At 39.0% G+C, this 23,154-nt stretch overlaps 1 protein-coding gene across 1 annotated transcript in view; it reads right to left on the bottom strand.

Annotated features, from left to right (window-relative positions):
• The window catches only part of kcnip1b (Kv channel interacting protein 1 b), a 37,238-nt gene extending 14,969 nt beyond the window's left edge, over positions 1-22,269 (bottom strand). Inside the window, exons 1-2 of the mRNA XM_085288524.1 lie at positions 21,991-22,269; positions 21,364-21,589 (exon numbers count right to left, since the gene is read on the bottom strand). Coding sequence (XP_085144650.1) covers positions 21,364-21,451 — 88 coding nt within the window. The 5' untranslated portion in view covers positions 21,452-21,589; positions 21,991-22,269. The remainder of the gene's footprint in view (positions 1-21,363; positions 21,590-21,990) is intronic.
• Between the last annotated feature and the right edge of the window lie 885 nt (positions 22,270-23,154).

The raw sequence follows: 23,154 nt of genomic DNA, 5'->3' as shown, positions 1-23,154 counted from the left end.
TTTAGATTTAGTTGCTCCTAGTTCCAGTAAAAAAATCCCTTTATGCTTTTGGAAAATTACACGATTCCCTTATGAAAAACCCAACATACAGGCAGCAAAACCAAGAGATAAGTATACACACCCCTGCATCTGGTCTCTAAGATTGGAATAGAGTCCAGCCTGACATCCAGAACTAACCTGGGCATTGAGTTGCATCCCACTATATCTAGCCAGTACTTCTCAACTGCAAGAGCTCAAGCTCCTAACTCTACGGTGAGGTAATATTCCATGCCCCAACAACCACTTTCAACAGCTGGGGTTTGACCTGCCAGGGGCTCTGCCCTTGACCGCCACACAGCATACACACATTGCAGCCCAACATGGGCCAGTCCTCTTGTGGATTCATCAGATATCAGACATGTTGTAGGGATTTGGTGCATTGTGTGCTCGGTGGCTGGTTAAAATAACACATTCACAAGAAATCCTGTAATTTGAATGCAAATAATGATAGTGCACATGAAAGACTGTTCTTTTCACTGCCACATGTCCTTTTATTTCCCAAAGTGTTTCATTGCTCCATCTGCTTTTGGTATTCTGTATGAATGCATGCTCATGCACGCATTAAAGGCAGCTCATCGTTATCATTAAACTCCTCTTACTACTGTAAAATTATGATATTATTTTATGCCATGTTATACCCCTAATTAAAGATTGTGAATTATTATGTAGTTTTAGTTTGCATTATTCTCCTGAATTAGAAGAAGCTGATAACTATTGCATTAGTTAAACTGATTTGCATTACATTAAATTGCTGACTTGTTGTGAATGAATGATATTGTTTTATGATGCATTATATTGCTGAGTTATAAGAAATACTGTTCGCAGAAGGTTATTGTCTAATTTGTCTGAGTAGAAGAGAACAGAGTGTACTGGAGTTTTCTGCCCCATTTCAGCAGGAGCAGATAAACAGGGAGCCAAGGTCGTAGCTTAGGCGCTGTGTGAGAGAGAGCATGTGAATGTTTAGGCTTTTTATGATAAGGTGGAGGCACCAGAGGTTATAAAAGTTTGAGCAATGCTCCACCATTTTGAGATTTTGAGGCTGTCTGCATCAGTGTCCATCTCCCACGTGTGTGATCATTAAATCATCGTTTGACTCAACCCGGCTGGACCAGTGTTGTTATTGTGGTTTTTTCTCTTGTCTCCATCCCCAATATTTTGAACCTTAACAGCTTGGGGGCTCGTCCTGTGGTATTGGGGTGGAATTTAAAAGTTTGGACGGTCCGAGGTTGTCGAACGGACAGGCACGAGCCAGTGGTCTGATTTGAGTGGACAAAAGCCGGCTTATCTAAAGGTAAGGCACTACCTGTTGAATTATTTCCAAAATGTGCCAAATTGGATATGACTAAATTAAAGTCTACTCACTGAAATTACTGGTAGAGTGTCTGTTTTGATTTTGATGAGAATCACCGTGTGTTATGCAGTTAAAGTTGCTTAAGAATGTTTAATGAAGTTGAAGAAATATGAAACTGTTCTGGAGGTAACAGATATAATGTTGGGTTTGAGTCCCTGGATATTGAGCTGAAGGCTCAGGTAGTTTGGTAGGGAAATTAGGACAGAAACTGTTCTGGAGGAAACAGAGACTGGTTAATAGTTTTACAAATTAGGTCAGAAACTGTTCTGGAGGTAACAGATACTGTTTAATTGATATGTTAAAATTTGTCAAAATTGTTTAGGTGAAAATTGTTATAGGACGGCACTGGAAGATGCTAAGAAGCACATAGCCCGGAGGTTACGCTCCCTCCTGGCCGTGGACGCGCGGTCTTGACCTGTCGGCGAACAGGGGTAGTTCAGTTTGGCTTTAACTGTGGGGTACAGGGCATCCCGAAATAAGCTAGGAGTTAGAATCTCCTCACCGTTTAAATGGTGTGATGTGCTTGTTTGGACAAAGTTAAATTGAGTTAGGGACTTTAGAAATCAGGCCATAGGCTGTTCTGGAGGAAACAGATACTGGTTAATTGATTACAAAAAAGTTAACTTTCTTCGGTTGGACCCGTTAACTTAAATTTGTCGAAATTTGTTAGGTGCTGAATCTGTCAGGCCTGTCAGTGATTGTAAATATAAGACGTCTTTGTAATATAAAATAGAAGAGTTTTGTCTGAGCTTTGTGTGACCCTGTGTGTGACGACAGCGCACTGCAGCGCTGCGAGCTATTTTTAGACGGTGTGTGAACATGCAAATGAGCTGTGACGCGCACAGAGGACTTTGCTTCCTGTTTAGCGTGTTTTTGAGTTTTATAATTTTGATTTGCAAACAATGATACATGCCTGTAAGTAAAACGCTGATTTTGCTGATTATGATACTACAAATAAGGTGTTGAATGACTAGGGTGTGAATGATGTTGGAGTTTAAAGCGGAAACTCAGAGAGGAGTGTGTTGGGAGACTGGCATGTAGTCTGCAGTGCAAAGGTGGGCGTCTTGCCTGCTAGTCTATTTAACAGTGATGAAAATGATATTAAATAAATCTCTCAGTGTGTTGATACAGGTGGCTATGGGGCTGGACCAACTGCCCCCACAAGCACGGCGGCCGAAGCAAAATTATAGTAATGGACACAAAATCAGCAAGAATCAGCAGCTGTGGAAAAGACAGCAGCTAGCAGAGAATTAAAGGAGAAATTAAGAGAAGTTTTACACATAAAATTGCGGCCAACAGACTTGTGGAGGTTGGGAAGGCGCCTGTAGCATCACAACAAGAAGGTGAAACAAAAACACACACAAGCAGAGAAATGTGAGAGAGAGGCACGTGCTAGAGAAATGCCTCGTTTGAGGAAAAAACGTTAAATTAGCCCATGTACAAACGCACATACACGCAATGAAGAAACAGCTTACACCCATGAACACGTGAAGATTTTCCAGCAAGTTTAAAGCAGTGAAACTTAACATACACCCGCCGTTACACAATAAAGTTTATCCACTACTAACAAATAAACCCTCTGGGTTGCAGGACAACAACTTAACTTCAAAAAAAAAAAAAAAAAAAAATCACAACCAGTGATAACACGACAAATTTAGTGGTTAATAAAAGTCAAACTGTGACATGTTTTCTTCTGATTGATTAATACAAGTGATTACTGAATGAAAGAAAATTCCATTTTTGTGCTTTAAACATGATCTTAAGAATTTTAACATGTACCTGTGTTGTCCTGTCAGCTTGATGAGTTATGAGAGGATTATATGGTGAGAAAAAACAAAAAAAAAGGGGGAGAGAAGGCTGACACAGGGCCTGGTCCCGTTGTTTTTCCCCTCTCTGAGTAACACAGCCAATACAACATGATTTTCCTGTTCGTTTGTTTTTGTTTTTGTTTTGTTTTGTTTTTTCTCTTTATGCTTGATTACAGGCTGCTTTGTCGGCCCGGAAAAGCCGAGGCTGACCCTGGACTCCTGCTCTCCCCTCTACCATCTTTGCTCTCTCCTCTACCATCTTTGATGTGACCCTGACTAAATGCTAAAGCAGCTGAACCCGCAACAACAACTTGAAAATGTCAACAGTGCTGCAGGAAAATGATCTCATGCAGCAGAGACGGAGAGCGGTAATCCAAGGCCCGTTTCACTACACGGGGAGATTTCTGTCAGCGTCTTTTCTTTCTGAGAAGATTGAGAAAGGCCCGGCTCCCACCACCGATTCTGACCACCTTATATAAAGGAACTATTGAGAGCATCCTGAGCAGCTATATCACTGTCTGGTTCGGGAACAGCACCATGCCGGACAGACAAGCACTACAGAGGGTTGTGCAATCAGCTGAGCGCACCATCCGCTCCGAGCACCCTGACCTGCACTCAATCTACAGCAGGCGGTGCTGGACCAAGACCAGGAAGATCGTGAAAGACCTCAGCCATCCCAACAACAGACTGTTCTCTCTGTTGCTGTGTACGTGACAAAGAAACATCTGGATTTGGAAAACGAGGCACTCGCAAAGCCACCAGCATTGTGCCTGATTGGACACACCCCTCTCACACACTCTTTACATTCTTGCCATATGGAAAAAGACAGCTTCAGCTGACAGAGCTGTGACGAGACGCCCATCAAGCCCAGATGAAAAGTGAGGCCGAGCAAAACCATGCTGACCTTAACCACTCTGCATTAAAACTGTGCAGGACAGTGACGGACCAACAATGACCATCGGGCAGCAAAAAGGGCGTGCCAGGGACAGGAGGAGTAACTGAGGTCACCTCAGAATGGACAAAACACCAGGAGAAAATAAGCTGAAGGCACAGGTGTCGGGGCTCGGCCAGGAGCTGACCTCTGAGAAGAGCCGAACAGCAGAGCCGCAAAAGGCCGTGGAGCAAAGCAAGGAAAACATCAATGGACTTAAATCTGATTTCTACGGAAAAGACTCTGAGGTTTCTGCCCTCAATAAGACCTCGAGGCATCAGAGCAGAAACTGAGCATGGCCCAGGAGGAGCTAGCTGAAAATCGAACCCATCAGGCTTGGAGTCCAAGACACCGGACTTGAAATCAGGCCGGAGCATCCTGGAGCTAGATGAGCAGTGTGATTTGTCCGGTCTGCTATGGAGCGAACGTTAGGGGGATGGCTTCCTGTCGCCTCTGCCGTCCTCCGATCGCTCAGCGTCCTGGGCTGCCCAGCTCTGGACTGAATGCTCGGGCCGAGACACCCAAACAACCATGGACTCCATTCCCGTGGAATGGGACCACGACTACGACCTCAGCCGTGGGCTTGAGAGTGCAAGAAGGGATCCCAGAGAGCCTTGAGGCCTGTGTAAAACTAACAGAACAAAGATTGAGGTCTTCCACTGGGGAGGTGGAAGCTGCAGACTCTCCTATACACCTTCTGGATGTCAGCCGTTCCACCTGCAAACAAACGGACAGCAGTCGCACTTCTGCAAGCAACAAACGGACATCCAGACAATTGAGCTGCGTATCAAAACCCTGAAGGAAGACCGAAGCAAAAGGGTCAAGTTAAGGAGGAGCGAAATAAGGAGAAGATGCTGGACACTGGAGAAAAGGACTGCCTCAATTGGGGCCAGAACCAGTATGGACAGAACTCTGAGCAGCAGCACCAATGGATGCAAACAGACTGAAAAGGAGGAGGGCAGGACCCAGGGCACGCTTCAGGCCGTGGTTTACCCAGAACACTACAACAGGAAAGTGATGAACACAAACACCCACACAAACACACACATCTACATGCACCGACTCAGAGTGAAAAGAAACATACATATGAACATATGCACTCGTTGATTGAGGGAGAAATGACACACACACACACACAAATTAAAATGTTGATTCAATGAACTGAGAAGTGATCCACACACACACACGCTGATGCAATGAAGAATGCTTTACTAACAAATGCTGCACACAAACATCCAAATACGGAGTTGGTTACAACAGCAAGAACTGATTGATTATTTATTGCTTAAATGTATTTCATGCCACGCAGAGGGCATTTGTGTAGATTTAGAGGACATGGTCTGAAGCACTTTGATAATGAAAACAATGTCTGTGCGTGATGTCTGTTTATGGCTCAAAGCCTCCACTGAATTGTTTACTGTGCTTCACACAGTCTAACAAGGAGCAGTGGTACAGAGCGAAAATGATGAATGAATGGTGTGAGTTTTATTTCGAAGAGATTATGAAAAGGTTGTGTTGATTCAACTTAGTTGTTTACGTTTTTGCCAAGGTAAAGAGTTGGTGTGTAACTAGTGTCCACTATTGAGTCAAGTAAATCCAACATGTTTTGTTGGTGCGAAAAGGAGTTTTGGTTGATCTTTGGGTTTTGTTTGACACTAGGTTGATTCTATCAGTGAGGTTTGGATTGTTCTCTTTCTCTAAAAGAGAGAAAGATGGTTTGAACTTTGGACATGTTTGCAATGGGCCCCAGTATCTGTTATTATATGAGTGTTTTATTGTTTACGTTTGTTTTTGCTTTTGTTACAGTGCACTGAGTTAAGAACATCTGAGAGGTGTGATCCACCGGTGGTGATATTTTGGTATTTTGTGAGTTCCTGATTTAACAAATCAGCTCTTTAATCCAGGCCTGAGAGATTGAACTTTAAAGCGCTATAAAATATTCTTATTGAAAACAGTCGCAAAGTATTTTTTCTCCATGATTATAATGAGCTTGGGAGAAAATTCACTTATATGGGACACTGATCCTGAAGCCTAAAAGGATTGCAGCGAGTCAATCCAGTCCAAAGAAGGAAAAACAAACAAGGAGCTGTTTCCTTTAAAATGATGACGTCATCTTGCTGGTGATGGAGCCTCGAATAGGCTGCGCGTGAGACTCCATTATCAGCAACTTTTGGTATGAATGTGTGTGGATGTATGCATATGACTGACGACTAAAAGTCATGGACTGACGACTAAAAGTTTAACTGACTTGATACTGAGACAAAAACGGTGCTGACTTTAGAATTATTGAATGTCCACAGACAATTCACCCAGCCTGTAAAAGAAGGGTGGATGTTTTGTTTTGCTTTGTTTTGTCTGCAAGAACAGAAGAATGACAGAGACTAAAGAGCTGTAGCTTCACAGCAGTGTGAACTGCAGACTGAACCCTTTGGTTGCTAATTTTGAGCTACTGATGTTTGCATTAAGGAAATTGTGTTTTAGTAGCTGTGTTTTAATTAAGGTATTACATTATATTGTTGGGAATATTAAATGCTAAAGTGAAGAAAAGGTTTGAGCCCACTCATGACTGAGCATGTTATTATTAACCATAGTGGGTCACTATAGAGAGTCAATTAATTTTAGAAAAAAAACAAACAAACAAAAAACCCTCCACCGAGGTCTATGAATAAGAGGGGAATGATAGACAGCCACACTCAAAATGGAGATATGTAATGATAAACACTGGTCCCCGTCTTTTGGGCGCTCTCTTGAAGTAGTCAACAATTTAAAAGTAAGATAAAATAACAGGGGCATGTGCTGAGGGGTGGTGCTGCACAAGAACAAGAGTAAAATAAAGAAAATATTGTTTTTAGAAGTGCAAATTAAAATGTACCATTACACTCAGAGGATCAATATGAAGCTTGATATTTGTTAATTTTGAATGAAGTACATGACTGGTGACTGTTCTGTCCTGAGCTTTTGTTTTTACAGCACCCGCTTGATCACACCAACAGTTTCTCGCCACCGAAGAGGGGTACTTGCAAAAATAAAGAACGGGGAGGAATATCATCAAAACTGGAAACAGGTAATCCCCAAAGGGGGTGATAATGCCATAACTTTCACTATGGTCAAATTCTCAAAATTTGACCCTCAAAAATTCTTCAAACATTTAGACACAAAGTGGAGATTTAGATACATATAATGTCGTAAACCGCATAAGCATGAAGTATTTGATTCAATAACATGGTGAAATAACAAGCAGCAAAAGGTTGATCATGTTAATGGTGTTTATTCAAGGGTGCAGAGGAGATTATTATTATTATTAAAGACAACAAATGAAATAACGAAAAGTAGAAGTGGAAAAATTTGCGTTAACGGTAATAAAATCAAAAAAAAAAAAGAAATACTAACTAAAACTGTACTGAATGTTCACAAAACTAACTAAAATTAACTAGATTTATAGCAAAATGTGTTTGGTTGCATTGATGTGTGCGTGCCCTGCTATAGTGAAATTAAGGTAGTACGTTAGTCGAGTCGTCTGTGTTGCTGCTCCGTTCACGCGCAGAATCAGGTCAGGAAAAGTCGGGAGACAGCGCCAGAATAGAATTGAGGATGATTTTAATATGACTGTTTTGTAGACATAACAAAAGTCTTGTAGTGGAGAGGGACGTAATGTCCTCCTGAGACCCAGAGAATAAGAAAAAACAGGGAGAAAATATTTTCGTTTTTTCTTTTTTCTTTTTTTTTTCTTTTTTCTTTTAAATGAATCAAGTGTTATTAAAATAACAATCTCATAAGATGAAGATCAGGGACCAACCCAGAAGTCACTGACACTTCACTAGCTGTAAACTATTGGTTTAGGAATAAGTGATGGCACTGAACTGTCTATTTCACAAAAGTCAATTTATTTAGGATATCTGAGGAAGTACTGATTTTATTTGGAGACACAAAGGAACATTTGGCACTTCCCTCATCTCACATCTGTTTCATTGTTGTACCCAATCATTCTACAACTGAAATGCCTTGGACTGCTAACCATTTCAGGCAAGTGGAGTGAACCATATTTTGCTAGACTCTCATCAGATTGGGGCTTCCTTGTATTGATCTTTGGAGAGAAGTCTTCATTACTGGTATTATTCAGGTCTTGTTCACATGTTTGTCCCAGGTTTCTCAGCCAAGAGGAGCTTAAACCCCAGATACTGTGAGTTCTTTTCACACATTGAGATCACTGATAACTTTCAGCAACGACGTGATCTCGTAGAAACAATTAGGTGTTATGGATTCAACTATAATTGCGACACTTATTTTTTTTACTTTACTGGAAAAGATTTCTGCATTTTACCCATATTTTATTTTCAACTCAAAATCAAAATTCCAGATTCTCCTACATGTTGGTTTTGCACCAGATAGGACGACAGATTTCAGGTGGCCCTGTGTCTTTCTCTATTACATCTGCCACTGCATCTCGATAATCTTCTCTGTGGCTTTTAGTGGGTCCTGACCCTCTCATATTTTGAAAAATCTATGTTTGAATCTCCCTTAATAATTGTGTTAAGAATTCTCTCCGCCTTTGTCAAAAGTTGGGTATTAGGAAAAAGTGAAATAAATATAAATATAAAGTCCCAATGTGTAGAGCACACATTAATAAATTAGTCATGTTCCCTGTGAAAGTAAATGAGCCTAATTCTTAAAGACCCCTGAAATTATTTACCAGATGTTTATTTTTTGAATAAAATAGAAATCTGAGTTTAACAAAACATTTTAATTGTAAATATCAAGCTTATCTTTCTTTCTTCCATAAAATGTGCTTGTGGGCACGCCAGCCATTTTGAAAAGGTGGGAAAAACAATTGGCAAGGCCACACCCCCACACATGGGATATAATTTTAAAGGTTCTGTTGTCCTCTCTAAGAAACATCAGGACTTAGAGGAGTGGCAAGTAGAGTATGAGAGCTACAAGCAAAAAACTAAATGTGTACTACAGTGCGCAAAAATGAATTACTGGGTCATCAGGGGGTCTTGAGGGACATTTATAAAACAAAAAATCCCACAAACCTTAAAAGTGCACTTGAAAAGCTCACACAAGAAGGTTAACCTAGCTTACCTAGAAGACCTCATCAGGGGGAGCACGCTCCCCCTCGTTGAAGAGCTCACCCACTTAACTCGCATCCCAAGAAAACAGCTAACCCCAGATAAGGCAGCGTGATGTATCCTGAGATAACAGGACTGGGACATCTAAATAAAGGTGTGAAACAATCGCCTTCAAAAGGTTATCAATTAACTTTAACCAAAATTAGGACCACTCGGTGCGGCAAGAGTTAATAGTTATTAGTCTCAACACCCAAGGATAATTAGAAGAGCATGACTGATATGATGGAACTGAGATTTTGTTACACTTAACTTTTGCAAAACACAAATAAAACTAAATTGAAACTAAGGATTTTCAGAAAATAAAAACTAGACTAAACTAGCAAAGAATTGGTAAAAACTAATTACAACTGGCAAAAAATTGAAAATCTGGAGTCGAAACTAAATAAAAGATAAAACCTAATGAAAATGGCGAAACGTTTAAAACTCTGGTGCAGAGATTGGCAAATCTGACCAGGAACGTTATAAAATGGATTGTCAGAACAGTCAGCGTTAAAGCCACATTTGACAGTCCATACTAGGGTGGCATTGGACATCTTGGGGGTGGAAAGGGGTTGGTGTGACCAAGGTGTGGTTTGGCTTGTCGTATGTATATTTGAGATCATATGGCTCTGGATGGACCGGTTACCAGGGCATGGAAGGAGGACAGACTCATTAAAGGAGGAGAAGGCATTTCCTGGGATTGGAGATCCTCTGGGTGAGTGGTTGATTAAAAGCATGCATAAAATAGAAGTTATCTGTTGTTATTGATTGGTAATAGATTGATAATTGGCCACATTTACAGCTGTATTGACTTGTTGTGGACGTAGTCGACTTCAGGTTTAAACACTCTCATTAACAGGTTGAAAATAGTGATATTAAAGGAAGAGTATGCAGCGCCACCCTGTCAGACGCCAGTGATGGTGGAGCTCACTGATGAATCAGGTGAGCTGGATTCATGGCTGATTCAAAACTAAGATCCCCCTGCTGTGGTCAGTAAGGGGAGAAAAGGGGGAAATAAAATCAAGAATTAAAGAGGCATTTATAAACGTTTAGGTGTCAAGTGAAACGGGACAAAAGGGGGTGTTATACTGTTATTTTCAATGTCAGCATTATTATGGTATGAGAATCATGCAACAAGCATTGCATCGATGATCATTTATTGAAGCTTTTGACCTTATACTAACATCTGTGTTCCTGTGATTGTTATAACCTCTGATGAATCTTCTATTTACAGGTGTTAGGATAATGATATAATTTTTCATTGCAGGTGTAACCATGATCATTTTTATACATATTGCAACTTGTTGCTCATTGTAGAGTTGTGCTCAAGTTAATAAGGGTTAAAAGCTACAGTCAGCGCGAATGTCTGACTGATCTATTGAGGGAAAAGGCTTCGAGCATGGAGGGCCGCACGCGCTTACAAAACACTGATATCATGTTATTCTTTGTGATCTTTTCTTAAATTATGTCTTTAAGGTTAGTTTAAATAGTGGCAGTTAATTAAACGAGATTTATTAAAATATTAAATACCTGAGTCAGAACGTTACACGCGGATCACCTTAAGAGTCTGGGAAACTTTGTAGCTGCCTAACTTTTTTTTGAATGTTCTAGCTCCGTTGATTTGACACATTGGAATGTGTCAAAAAAGGGGGGGAAGGTTGAGCTTTAACATCAAACCAGGATTATTTGAACATTTTATAACTTCATTTGTGTCTTTAATAATTTAGGAATGGTAAAGCTTAAGCTAATAGCGGTCCGAGAAGACGGACCTTTTAGAGAATCAGTGAAAAAGCATAAACTATCATTTTCATGTTTAATCATTACTCATTGAAATGAACTGAATAGCGTTTAGAAGATTTGTTAATTTTTTGTCTTTTGTTAAAAAGAGGGGTTTCAATAATTTTCAGACACACCTTGCAAATGTGCTTATAACGAGTTGGCACTCGGCCTTTTGAAGGTCAGAAGCTTCGTTCGGCGTGACTGTCCGGACTGATAAAGTGTAAGAAATGCCTTGAGTGCGGAGGGCTAAATGCAAACATGCTTACACACACATAAGATATGATTAGAATAAGTCCCTGGGACATTCTGAATGTTTTAGACCAATTCTGAATCACTAGAAGGTCAGTAGATAATAACATTAGATTATTAGGGTTAGGAAGAGAGGTGTTTTGGTTTTCTGTCTCTTACAGAGAAAGGAACAGACACCAGACGAGGTCACAGAGATGCGAGGATCCTCCGTAGCAGAGTCAGACACAGTGACTGCCGAGACATCAACTGGGTCCAAGGGTCATGGCGTTTGGGCTCCAGCTAGTCACCACAAAAGGATGGATCCCATAAACACAGCAATAACCATGAAGGGGTTGGCGGAAATCCGGGAACACCAGACCAACGAAGTTCGAGAGGCTTTTGGGCAAAAAGGGGACACCTTCCTGTTCCTTTTTCTGGAGAATACACAGATCGTTGTTTGAAATCGGAGCAGAATAATCCCCTGATCTGTGTTACGACTGAAGGGTTGTCTAACCCCTAAGGTTGAAGAATTAAGAGCAGAGGATCACCCAACTGGACGACACTGGTAGCTGCAGCAATAAAATAAAGGTTAAGAGCTCTTCGGACAGAGGTTCTAGTCTACGTCTGAATGGTATAAGGGAACACCAAATAAAGCTGTGGGAGAACAGGGGAGTGTCATCTGGACCTGCTATCCTTGTAGTAATAGTTTGTCTTGCACCTGACTTGCGCAAACACAGAGGTCATCTTACATATGGTTTGCCCCTCAGGGGGACAAAGGACCTCAGGAGTGAGAAGAGATGAACCCGGCCACACTGGGCTACAGGGTGTTTGTGAGGTCATTATTCTAATGACCTCATCAGGGGGAATTGTAAAATTATGATATTATTTTATGCCATGTTATACCCCTAATTAAAGATTGTGAATTATTATGTAGTTTTAGTTTGCATTATTCTCCTGAATTAGAAGAAGCTGATAACTATTGCATTAGTTAAACTGATTTGCATTACATTAAATTGCTGACTTGTTGTGAATGAATGATATTGTTTTATGATGCATTATATTGCTGAGTTATAAGAAATACTGTTCGCAGAAGGTTATTGTCTAATTTGTCTGAGTAGAAGAGAACAGAGTGTACTGGAGTTTTCTGCCCCATTTCAGCAGGAGCAGATAAACAGGGAGCCAAGGTCGTAGCTTAGGCGCTGTGTGAGAGAGAGCATGTGAATGTTTAGGCTTTTTATGATAAGGTGGAGGCACCAGAGGTTATAAAAGTTTGAGCAATGCTCCACCATTTTGAGATTTTGAGGCTGTCTGCATCAGTGTCCATCTCCCACGTGTGTGATCATTAAATCATCGTTTGACTCAACCCGGCTGGACCAGTGTTGTTATTGTGGTTTTTTCTCTTGTCTCCATCCCCAATATTTTGAACCTTAACACTACTTCCTCTAACAGTTATTTCAACCTGCAATTGCCATGTAAATCAAGTGAACCAAATGATGATTGGACAGGAATCACTTTCCCTCCAGTGGGCTGAGACAGCAGTTTCAGACCTCATGTGGCTTTCTAGTCTGACTATGCAAGAACTTGCATCTTTAAATTATGTCGTCTCGTCTTCTTTCTTTAACCTGACATTCAGTTGTGTCCTTTTTAGAGCTACTACTGAGATGGGAATTATTACACAACAGCTTTTGAAGCTAGTATAGCAGCTTTCTGGAAAAAATGGGGACATTCCTGGAGTTTGTGGTGCTTTTCACTGTCAAGTAAATTTGTGTATATTAATTACTTTTGTTTCTTATGAAATACAAAATCAAATAAACTAAACATAAATGGGTAATATAGGGTAATGGGTAATTTACTGTTAATACAACTACATACTACTTATTATTAATGCCATTATTAATATAATAAGCTGAATTACAATGATTCTTTAGGATTCCATAAGGAACGTTTTAATAGAATAATCTCAGGAAGCCATCTCATATGATTTCAAAGTAAGTATGTTTATTTTTTTATATATGATAATACAAATGTTTAAAAGGAGATACTTTTAAAATTAAATCCTATCTTCAAAATGTACGACTCTTATGAAAATTAAGAATTAGAAATGCATTTGTTGTAAAGTAAAATTAAATGGATGGATGGACCTGTACACCTGCAGTACCTTCATGGCCCACCAGATGCCATCAGCTTACACCTTGGGAATCACTGATTTAATGCGTCATATAAAGATTAATTGGATGGTATCATTTTCAAGGTTTGACTGATGATTAAAGCTTGTTTTTATTGTAATAACTATTTATTAATATAAGAATACAAATTTAAGCTTTAACTTTTAAAGATTTAAGAAAAACTAAGCCTGAAGACTGTGTCTTATTAGAAAGCTGTGGCTCAACCTTTGTGTGTATCTGTGACAATATGATGCTAATTGTAATCCAAACACTGAGACTGGAGTCACTTATCTGTAATGAATGCTATATAACAAATCTCAGTAACATTTGAAAATTGTTAACAAATTCACAGTATGGTGAATAAAATGTTAAGCATCTAGATTTAAGTGTCATTGTTTGTTGTCAGATGTGATAACAAAGATCAGATTGGAAATAATAAACTAAAATACATGATACAATTATTATTGATGAAGACTATTTATCATATGTACTAAATTTGAAAGCGTTTTTATTAATTGTGGTTATTATTATGCATTCACCATTAATGAAGCTGCTTTGGCTTTCATCACATCTTTTTGATTTACCTGTATTTGATGACTTTTGAATCTTTAGGCGAATACCCACAGCTCCCCTTTTTGCCACTTTGAAATGTGTATTAAGTTATCTGTGAGTGCAAAATGATGCTTTATTTCAGGAGGCTAGATAATAATAATAATACTAAACCCCCCCCCCCCCCCCCCCCCCCCCGAAAATGCATCAAGCATCTTGAAAACAGACTGTCACAAATTTAGTGTGAATGTTCTTACAAAGTGTTTTTAACCCTGCAAGACAAAACCCATCAAAAATAGCCAGAAAATTCAGATTTTTTGGAACTGAGATGTTTAATAACCCCATAACAAAATCCACAAAAATCATTTTGCTATATCATGTTGTGTGAAATTATTATATATTTATTATATATTTTTTATATCACATTTGATACATTGGAGATTTTTGGCACCTTTTTGTTAACAACAATGTTAATTTTAGACAAAAAAAGAATTTTGTCCATAACGTTTTGAATTTATGGCAAGTATTGATCATGATACAAAGTGCATTAGAGGGTTAGGTTTTCTCAGCAGAGAACTCTAACACATGAGCTCAAGTTTCTAATGCTGTGGAGTTACTTGTTAAACGACAGATGGCAGCAGAGCGTAACAGTTCCTGATGCAAGCAGCAGCTCATGTCACCATTCAAAACAAGTTTTGCTCCCGATTTAATGCATCACATGCAAAAATCCTCAGGGAACTACTAAATATGAACATGAAAGAGGAATTCCACAGAAATGTGGCTGAGCAAACATAACCATACTGTTCGCTGGATCGAATAGCCATCTAACCATAGGAGATTCTGCATATAAATACCAAGTAGTAAAACAACGTGGCTGGACAGGAGTAATGGTGGGGCGAAACACGTACACACCCACGGAGGAGGAAAGAGCAAGAGATAAAAATAAATCTAGAAGAAGACGGTTACATAAAAGTATGTAGTGAGGTGATGTAAAAAATTAAAAGCAGAGACACACACTGTCAGCTCCAATCCACTGATTCTACAGTCACAAAAAAAGGGAAAGAATCAGAGGAGAAAGATTTTTTTTTTAAGGAAGATGGTTGTAAAACCGGAGCTTAATGCCAGATAACTCTTATGCGGGTTTTGAACAAAATAGATGCTACGTTAGAAGAGCTTGAGCCATAGATTTGAATCTAACTCTGCAGTGTGTGGTGACAGAACCACTGCTGCAAGGTTATGCTCTTAGAGGACACATGTGACTTGTAATAGTGAGAGACAGGTGCAGCATGAGGTCGGGTAGGAAAGGTTTCTGTCTTTACCTGCACTCTTCGTGTTTTCAGGACCTGGGTCTACACAAAAGACAGTATAAATCTATTGTGTTTGTTGAACCATGCATTTTTTATGTGCTTCCCCAGATGTGTCTCGTTTCCCGTATCTAAACAAAGATGATTGTCAGTTTGCATGATTGCATGATGTGAACTAAATTTTAAAAGTAGATGTTGAAGTTGTGATAAAGATAATCTTTACCTCATGAGTTTGAATATAATGGCAAATTTAATTTTATGGGTATAGTTTTCTAGGTCCATAGTAAGCTGTGGCTATAGTAAACTATAAACTCTGTAGTTTATTGTGTGAGTGTTGGCAAACAATTACAACAACAGACCTCATTGAAAACATGCTTACAGGGAAGAAGCTGCTTGCAAATGATCCATCCATCCTTCCATCTATCCATCCATTTCAGCTCCTACCTAGGGCCGTGGAATGGGTGGAGTCTATTCCATCTTTAAAAAAAAGACATGCAACCACAAACCCACCTACAGCCTACATCTACACGCTAACTGAATTTCAGGAAACATGATAGAGATGGATCATGAGCAAAGGATGGAAGTTTTAATTCTTCCAAGCAATCTAAAGGTGATTGTTTCGTAGGTACAAAACTTTGCTTGTTTACAAAAACAGCAGGGACATTTCAGATGCCTGCTTTAAGCAACAATGCCACAATTTTTATCTCGAAATAGAGGATATATATTTTCATGCAAATTGATGGGGTAGTGTTGAATCTATTTTTTTTTACCATTCAGATCTGGGAGTGGTCTTGTGGTATTTAAGAAATGATATTGTTTTAATTGTGAAATTCTTTTAAATACATTCAACGTTAAAAACACAGACATTTTTTTCCTAAAGCTAAACTGTATGTCTGCTGTTGTGGTTAAACAACACATCAAAAAAAAGTTTGAAATAGTATTTGTTAAAAGTTGTCCTTAATAAAATTAAATCTGTGTGCTGTTCCAGTTTCCTTGTCAGTCATTCTGTCAAAGTCCCGTCAGTTCAAAAAGAGGTTTTTCTTTACTTTGTCAGGTAATGCACAGCATCAGATTTCCCATTAGGTTTGACATTCAGATTCCCTGGATGTTGCACTACAACATCAGTACGTCACAGCAAAATATATATAACTCACTCAAAATATACCTCACAAGTCCCTCCCTTTGTCTGAGGCCTTTTAGCTGGTTTCTCACGTGCTGTAAAATTCGAAAAAGTTGCCTCTAGCTGAATGTTTGAGGCTGCACTCTGCCATCCTGCTTTTAAAATGTGCTGTGAGAGGTCACTGTCTCTTTTTATAACAACAGGGAGGACAGCCATTTTTAAATGTGCACTAACATGAATGCAAGGTCAGCGCAACTGTCAAAACACTGAAGCTACTAGTGCTACTCCTTTGTATCTTTACATGGAAACTATTTTTTTTTATTTTACAAGGAAAGCACTATGTAAAGAGCATAAAGTACAATGTAATGTTAGAAACAGGAATAACAGTAAGTCAGCTGCAGCCCCGAGGCATATCATAACTACTGTATCCTCACTTGGTTTGCAATGTTTAAAGGTCTGAGGATGAATATGCATGCTGCTGAACTTAATAAGACTTAAGGCATAAGACTAAAGATAAGACAGTTCATTTTTGTCTATAGTGTATGCAAGGAAAAATGCAAAAAACAACATAGAATATAGCTGTTAAAATAGCTCTAAATAGCTTGCTTGTGTGTTCATGTTTATGAGAACATATGTGCATGTTTTCATGTCTTCATCCGTGCATACTTTAGCATGCGGTCTTCCTCTGCCGCAATCTGGAAGCAAGTGCTTGTGAAATCTGATTATAATTAAACTGTGCAGAGGAAGGGCTCAAAGCTAAACAAGACATTGTTACTTCATGCTGTAACCGCACATTACAAGATCAACCCCCTCCATGTAAGCACCAAAATCAAATTAATACCTATGATGTTTAAAACTTTGAATAATGTTTGTTATCATTCCTCCTGTGACCCTGAATTGGATACGTGGAAGAAATATTATGTTTGCCTGTGTTTTTGCATTGATGGATAGTTGTGCCTGTTCATCTTGAGCTATGGCAATGAGAAACTAACATTGTATAAATGTAAAAATTCCAAAGGTTTAAAACCCCCACTGTGGCATAAAATCATAGATTTATTAAATCCCCGTTTAGACCACTTAAATGTATTTTGACCAGTGGCTCTTAATTAACTCTGTGACATTTAATTATGAAGCTAAATGAAGACTCGGCCCTTATGCTGCCCAATGCGCACGCATCTTAACTTTAAGTCAGTAAAGGTCAGCGAAGCACAATAGAACATTTTGGACAGAAGCAACAAATGTCCACATGCACAGTATCAAGCAAGTGGATGCTCAACATAATTTACATTACATTTGATCAGTTATGCATCCTTTAAGAATGCAAAGAAAAATATAACTAACGTCTACAAATAATGAGAGAACCAGATATCATCTTGATAACCAAGCCTGCTATAAACTGTAATCCTTCGTTCCTTTGGTAAAGGATTAGCTCCTAACCATAAAAAAGTAGGTTTGGGATTGTTTCAGTCAAATAGCTACGTTATGCGATTGTGTTGCATGACCTAGATAGTCAGCCTACTCACTGCCATGAGTTGGTTGGATAATTTTTAGAATAGCTCAGCGGCTGACTAAAACACCAGTTTATATCACATAGGTTCATGCTACAAAGGATTTACATACTATTTTTTCTTCTTTTTTTTTTAACATTGCAGATGAAAAAACACTGGACAAACACTGCACATGTAACAGAGTAAGTAAGATTTTGGTTAGTTCATTATTATAAACCTAAGCCTGGCTGGATTCCTGCTTAATTCAATGAAAAACATTGAGCTTGTTGCTCCTGTAAATGCATATTTGCATTTGTAACACAAGCTGTGGGAAATGTGTCAACAGATTCATCCTTCATTATGCATAATAGTAGCTGTTTATGTGTAAAAACGTACAATTCAGGCATCATGCTGTCATTGTCAGTTTGTTGACAGTATCTGATGTGTTTCTCAGTTTGCAAGTTTCTTTCTTTGCCCTGTGAAAAATCAATTTCTCAGAGTGCTTATGGCTGCAAATAATTTAGAGGTAGATAGTAAGAGTATCCAAATGCTTCTAGATGGAAAAGTAAAGAAGTGGTAAAAATACATAAATTTGGAATTTGTGGCCCACAGCGAGTGTTAAAATGAAGCGCTGCCTGCACCTGCACAAATATTTTATGCTCCATACATGTGCGTAGGGTGAATTTTAAATTTATATCAGACCACAGGTTCTTCTGAAAGTGAGAGCAGTACTGTGTTTGTGTGTGTTTTTTTAGTCGTGACATACTCGCAGCTGCACTCTGACATCGTGACTCAGCGTTTGATTTTTGCAGCTTAGGTGAAAAGTAACTTTTTAACTATAACTGAGAAAGGGGCAGAAAAAGCAAACAAGCACTAAAGCATGATGAATAGAAGAAGTTTAGAGTACACCACAGCCTCAGCCTGTGAGCTATGTGCAGATGAGAGTTAAATGACCTCATCATTTAACTCAAAGCCACTCAAAGCATGCATGTCATACAAGAAGGAGAATTTCCTGGCGTTTGTTTTACTTGTGTTTTTCTGCACATGTGAGTCTCTATAGCAAAGCTTACTAGATGTAGATGAAAATTAAAAGTATACAGATATGTCCAAATGAAATATTGACATATCTGAAATATCTTATTAGCTAAAGATAAGTCACATAATTTATGGAAGGTCAATTTTTTTTTGTAGGTGGTCCTCAATAATAACCAAAAATGTAATCATTTTTGGTTATTATCTCAAAATTTTGGGTTTGCAATCTCAAAATTTCAACTTTTTCCCTCAAATTCAAAAGGTTGATATACCTAACCCAACACCAACTGTTAACACATGTAGTACTGTAGTGACGTTTATGCTTCAGCACAGTAAGCTAACACAGTAAAAAAACAGCATTTTTATGCAACCTATAAGAAACGCTAAATTAGTATCATTCAGGTTTTTTTTGCAAGACACTTTACAAAAATGTAATTTAGCAACACATCATACATAGATCAAAGATTGAAGAATGATTTAAAAACAATGAAGAAATATATGACATGTAGGGCTTGAATGTGTAAGTTACATTTCTAGTGTATCAGTTCCCATGTTCCAGACAGTTACATAAAGCTGTGTGAATAAATAGCAACATTCAAAATGTTTGCATTATTTCCTTAACTTGGTTTGGTTTATCTGCTTTTACAGCTTTTATGCTTAGGTCATATTAATGCAGAAATTTAAACACAAAAAAAGTACAAGGGATTCATAAACTCTTTCCTGCAACTGTAGCAAAGCAAATGCTCTGTAATTTTTAAAGACACGATGACAGAACATGTGCCTCTTGCTTAATAGACCACACAATGGCTCAATCGTGGAATTCAAATTAAATCTATGTCAGAAAAACAATCCTATTACAGTCTTAATATGAACTTTCAGCGGAATGAATGATGGGATCATAATTTGACAGATTTCTGCTGCTAGGCTTGGACTAACAGGCACCCCTTTCTTTTCCTGTTTTTCACTCGGTGTGGATTTATGCCATCATTGCATTTCAATTCTGTGTTTTCTCTCCACCGCATTTTCTCTTTGTACCTTTCTACAAGTATCTCTGGCTTCTTGGCTGTAAGTTTTGGATCTGCAGCTACTAGCCTCACCGACCTGCCCAGTATTGATTGCTTGTTGTTTCTCACTGCTCTTCTTTTCTCCTATAGGCCTTCTTATTCCAACACTTGAGCCTACAACCACTTTCACATACGCACTGCAGGCCTGAACCTTGTTAGGACTATGGCACCACATTTGGGTAGGTATTTGGCTATGCAGTGTGAAAGATTTAGGAAACCTGTGGTTGTATGCAACAAAACAAAACAAAACAAAACAAACCCCCCCACCAGGCTTAGCCAAATGGCTCAAACATCGCTTTTGCAGATTCTACGGGAAAGAATTGCAGACTTTCAGCTACATGCTGTAGCTGTTTTCTGTCACCAGGGGACAGTGTCACAAATAACTGATCTGTGGGCTACACACAGCGTCATCCGAGTTGTGCTGTCTCCTGAGCAGTCTATTCGGGCGGCTTCTTCACAACCCACACAAAGTATTTCCAGTAGTACGAAGCGAGCTATTTCCTGTTGTGTTTTGCATGTGGCTACTGAATTATGTTTCGTAGGTACGCTATAACCATAATCCTTTCTGAAACCCTGCACTATAACCTACAGCGTAACCTACTCTGTAAGCTGATGTGTCCCTCCTCAGGAATGTTGCGACATATTGCATCGACTACACCTGCAATGTGATCTGTACTGTCACTTTGTCCCGCTCATTTCTGGATAATTCTTCTTCTGCCACCATTTTTGAAATAGACTGGAGCGAATGGATCAACACCATCGTCAGCTGATGTTTTGGTGGTGAAATTGCAGTGCAAATGGGGCTCACCGCGGCAACAGTATCTGTCGCTTTCATAAGCTATGTTAAAGGCTCTACGTTAAGTTTAACACAGACGTATAAATTATGCTTGAGAAAGGTAGAGGCAGTGGCAGATGGGTAGGCTTTCTTCAATATATCTTTAGGAATCTTTGAGCTTCTTTAATTAAAGCAAAACTGAGTGCTATTAGAAGGCAGCTGAAATCTGTCACTGATATAAAGTACAACAAACAGGATATCAGAAAACAGGGACACTTACTAGCAAATTATTTTAGATCAACTGCAGGAAGACAACATTAAGCTGATCAAAGCATTGCTTTGTAGGGGGCGAGAGAGAGAGTGGTGGTGGAAAATGTCCAACATCCATCCACTTTTTGCCAAGTGCTTGGTGACAGGGAATACTCATTTTTCTATATCAAGTAAAGTTTGGCCTAACTGTTCAAAGGCAATAATAAACTATCTTGTGATGTGTTGCCACATAAAGAAAAAGGAACTGAACTGAATTCACATGCATACACAGGAGTACCCATAAGACCTCACTGTATCTAAGTTAGCTAACACTCAAGAGGCTCAGAATACGTGAGTGCATCAGTACAAAGTACCTTTTGTGAGGGTTCCTGAGACCAATCTCTGCAGGGACTGGATTAATTTGAGCACCCCCTGTCTGCAGCGGCTGGTACAGCCAGCCATCCTGAGGTAGATGCAGTGGCAGATGGGTAGACTTTCTTCAATGTATCTCAAGGAATGTTTGAACTTAATGTTTCCCGTGATTGTTATCACAAAAACGAATCTGCTTCATGTGACATCATGAGGTCCTTCAAGCAGCTCCTTGTGAAGAAAAGGGATACGATTAAGCCTTTGCTCCACAGCTTATGTGCAAGACAATTTTACTTACAATATGCTTCCAAGCTGTCACACATTAGTACCTAAAGCACTCAGGCGTGTTCCACTCTCTCATTCAGAAAGGCATGCAGAAACACTCAAAAGAAAAACATACAAATATACACAAGCAGTACCCAAACAACTAGAAAATGTTCAACATTTCCTGTTCTCTGGCTTCAGACCTTTACGTTAAACTTTTTAAAAAGCAAAGTTGCTTTTCACAGACCAAAATAAGTGAGAAGATAAATAATTAAAAGGACTCTAAAAGTAGAACACAAAGCGCTTCGCCCCCCTGGAAGTTCTGTCGGTCCAAGAAAGAGCAGAAAACCTCATGCAGTGCTTCTTACCTCCTCTGTCAGTTTGTCTCATCACTTCTTTTCTTGTCCTCCACTTTCCTTTACCTTCTGTCCTGTTAGTTGTTCTGACTGTTGTCCCCTTGTATAATATTTTGGTGTAAGGTTTCCCTCTAAACTGCAGTGGGAACCCTGCGGCTGTGATCTGTCGAGGAGCTCTGCTCTGGTGCTCTCAGCAGATCTGTACTGCAGAGAGCGCCAGCAGCCACCACTATACCCACCCTGCCTCCTCGATGCTCCCTCCTCCTGTCTCACATTCTGCTCTTAGTCTGGTTGATGTGCTTTATCTTACCTTTTTCTTGATCCTGTATATTTGCACGATACACCAACTGGGCTGAATCAATCAAAAGAAACAAATAAAGGTTAAGCATGGTGGATTATAACTGGAGCACTAATTCAATGTATAAAAGGTTCCATACGGAGTTTCCAGATCCTCTCCATGTTGCAATAACAGAGCGCTTTATATTAAAGTGGGCACTCTTGGTCCTCTGCAGTTACACTCAGTGTATTAAAATGTAACCTTTTCCTAATAAAACATCAGGAATGTGTTTTAAAGCACACGTGTGCTTCATGAAGCCAAGACTTAAGCCTGGAATTTTAATTGTATGTGAAATACTATTATTTTGACCTTGCAAACAGCTGATTTATTTAATTCAGTTATTTGCATTGAGATTTTTGAATTATTAAAAAAGTGATGTTTTTTATTTAGCATAATAAAGTGTTTAAATATTATTATTATCATAAACCTTATCGTACCCATTAAAGATTATTTTTTGGCGTAAACAGGTAGGAAGATGAGAAGATGATACTGTGCATTCGTGTGTTATAAGGTTTCCCAGAATGTATTCAATTAAATACCATGCAACCACATGAAACAAATGGAATAAAACTAAATTAGGAAATGACATTAAAATGTATAATGAAACAGCAGCTATACCAGAACACTATTACCTGATCACCTTCATCGTGTTCATCATTAACCAATATGGAGAGTAACATGCACAGACTGCATGCACATTTTTGTCACTTTCTTAATCAAACTTCTATCAGAAATGAGACTAAATCCTTGCTGAGACAGAACCACGCTCTGTGCCAAATTCACTTTCAAGCAAGCAACACACAGTAGTCTACTCTATCTCCAAATGACTCCAAAACAGG

Source organism: Mchenga conophoros, linkage group LG10 (genome assembly GCF_057382185.1).
Source record: "Mchenga conophoros isolate Kocher_MC1m ecotype Shallow Benthic linkage group LG10, M_conophoros_male_GT1.1, whole genome shotgun sequence".
NCBI lineage: Eukaryota > Metazoa > Chordata > Actinopteri > Cichliformes > Cichlidae > Mchenga > Mchenga conophoros.
This window is presented reverse-complemented; position numbering and strand designations above follow the sequence as displayed.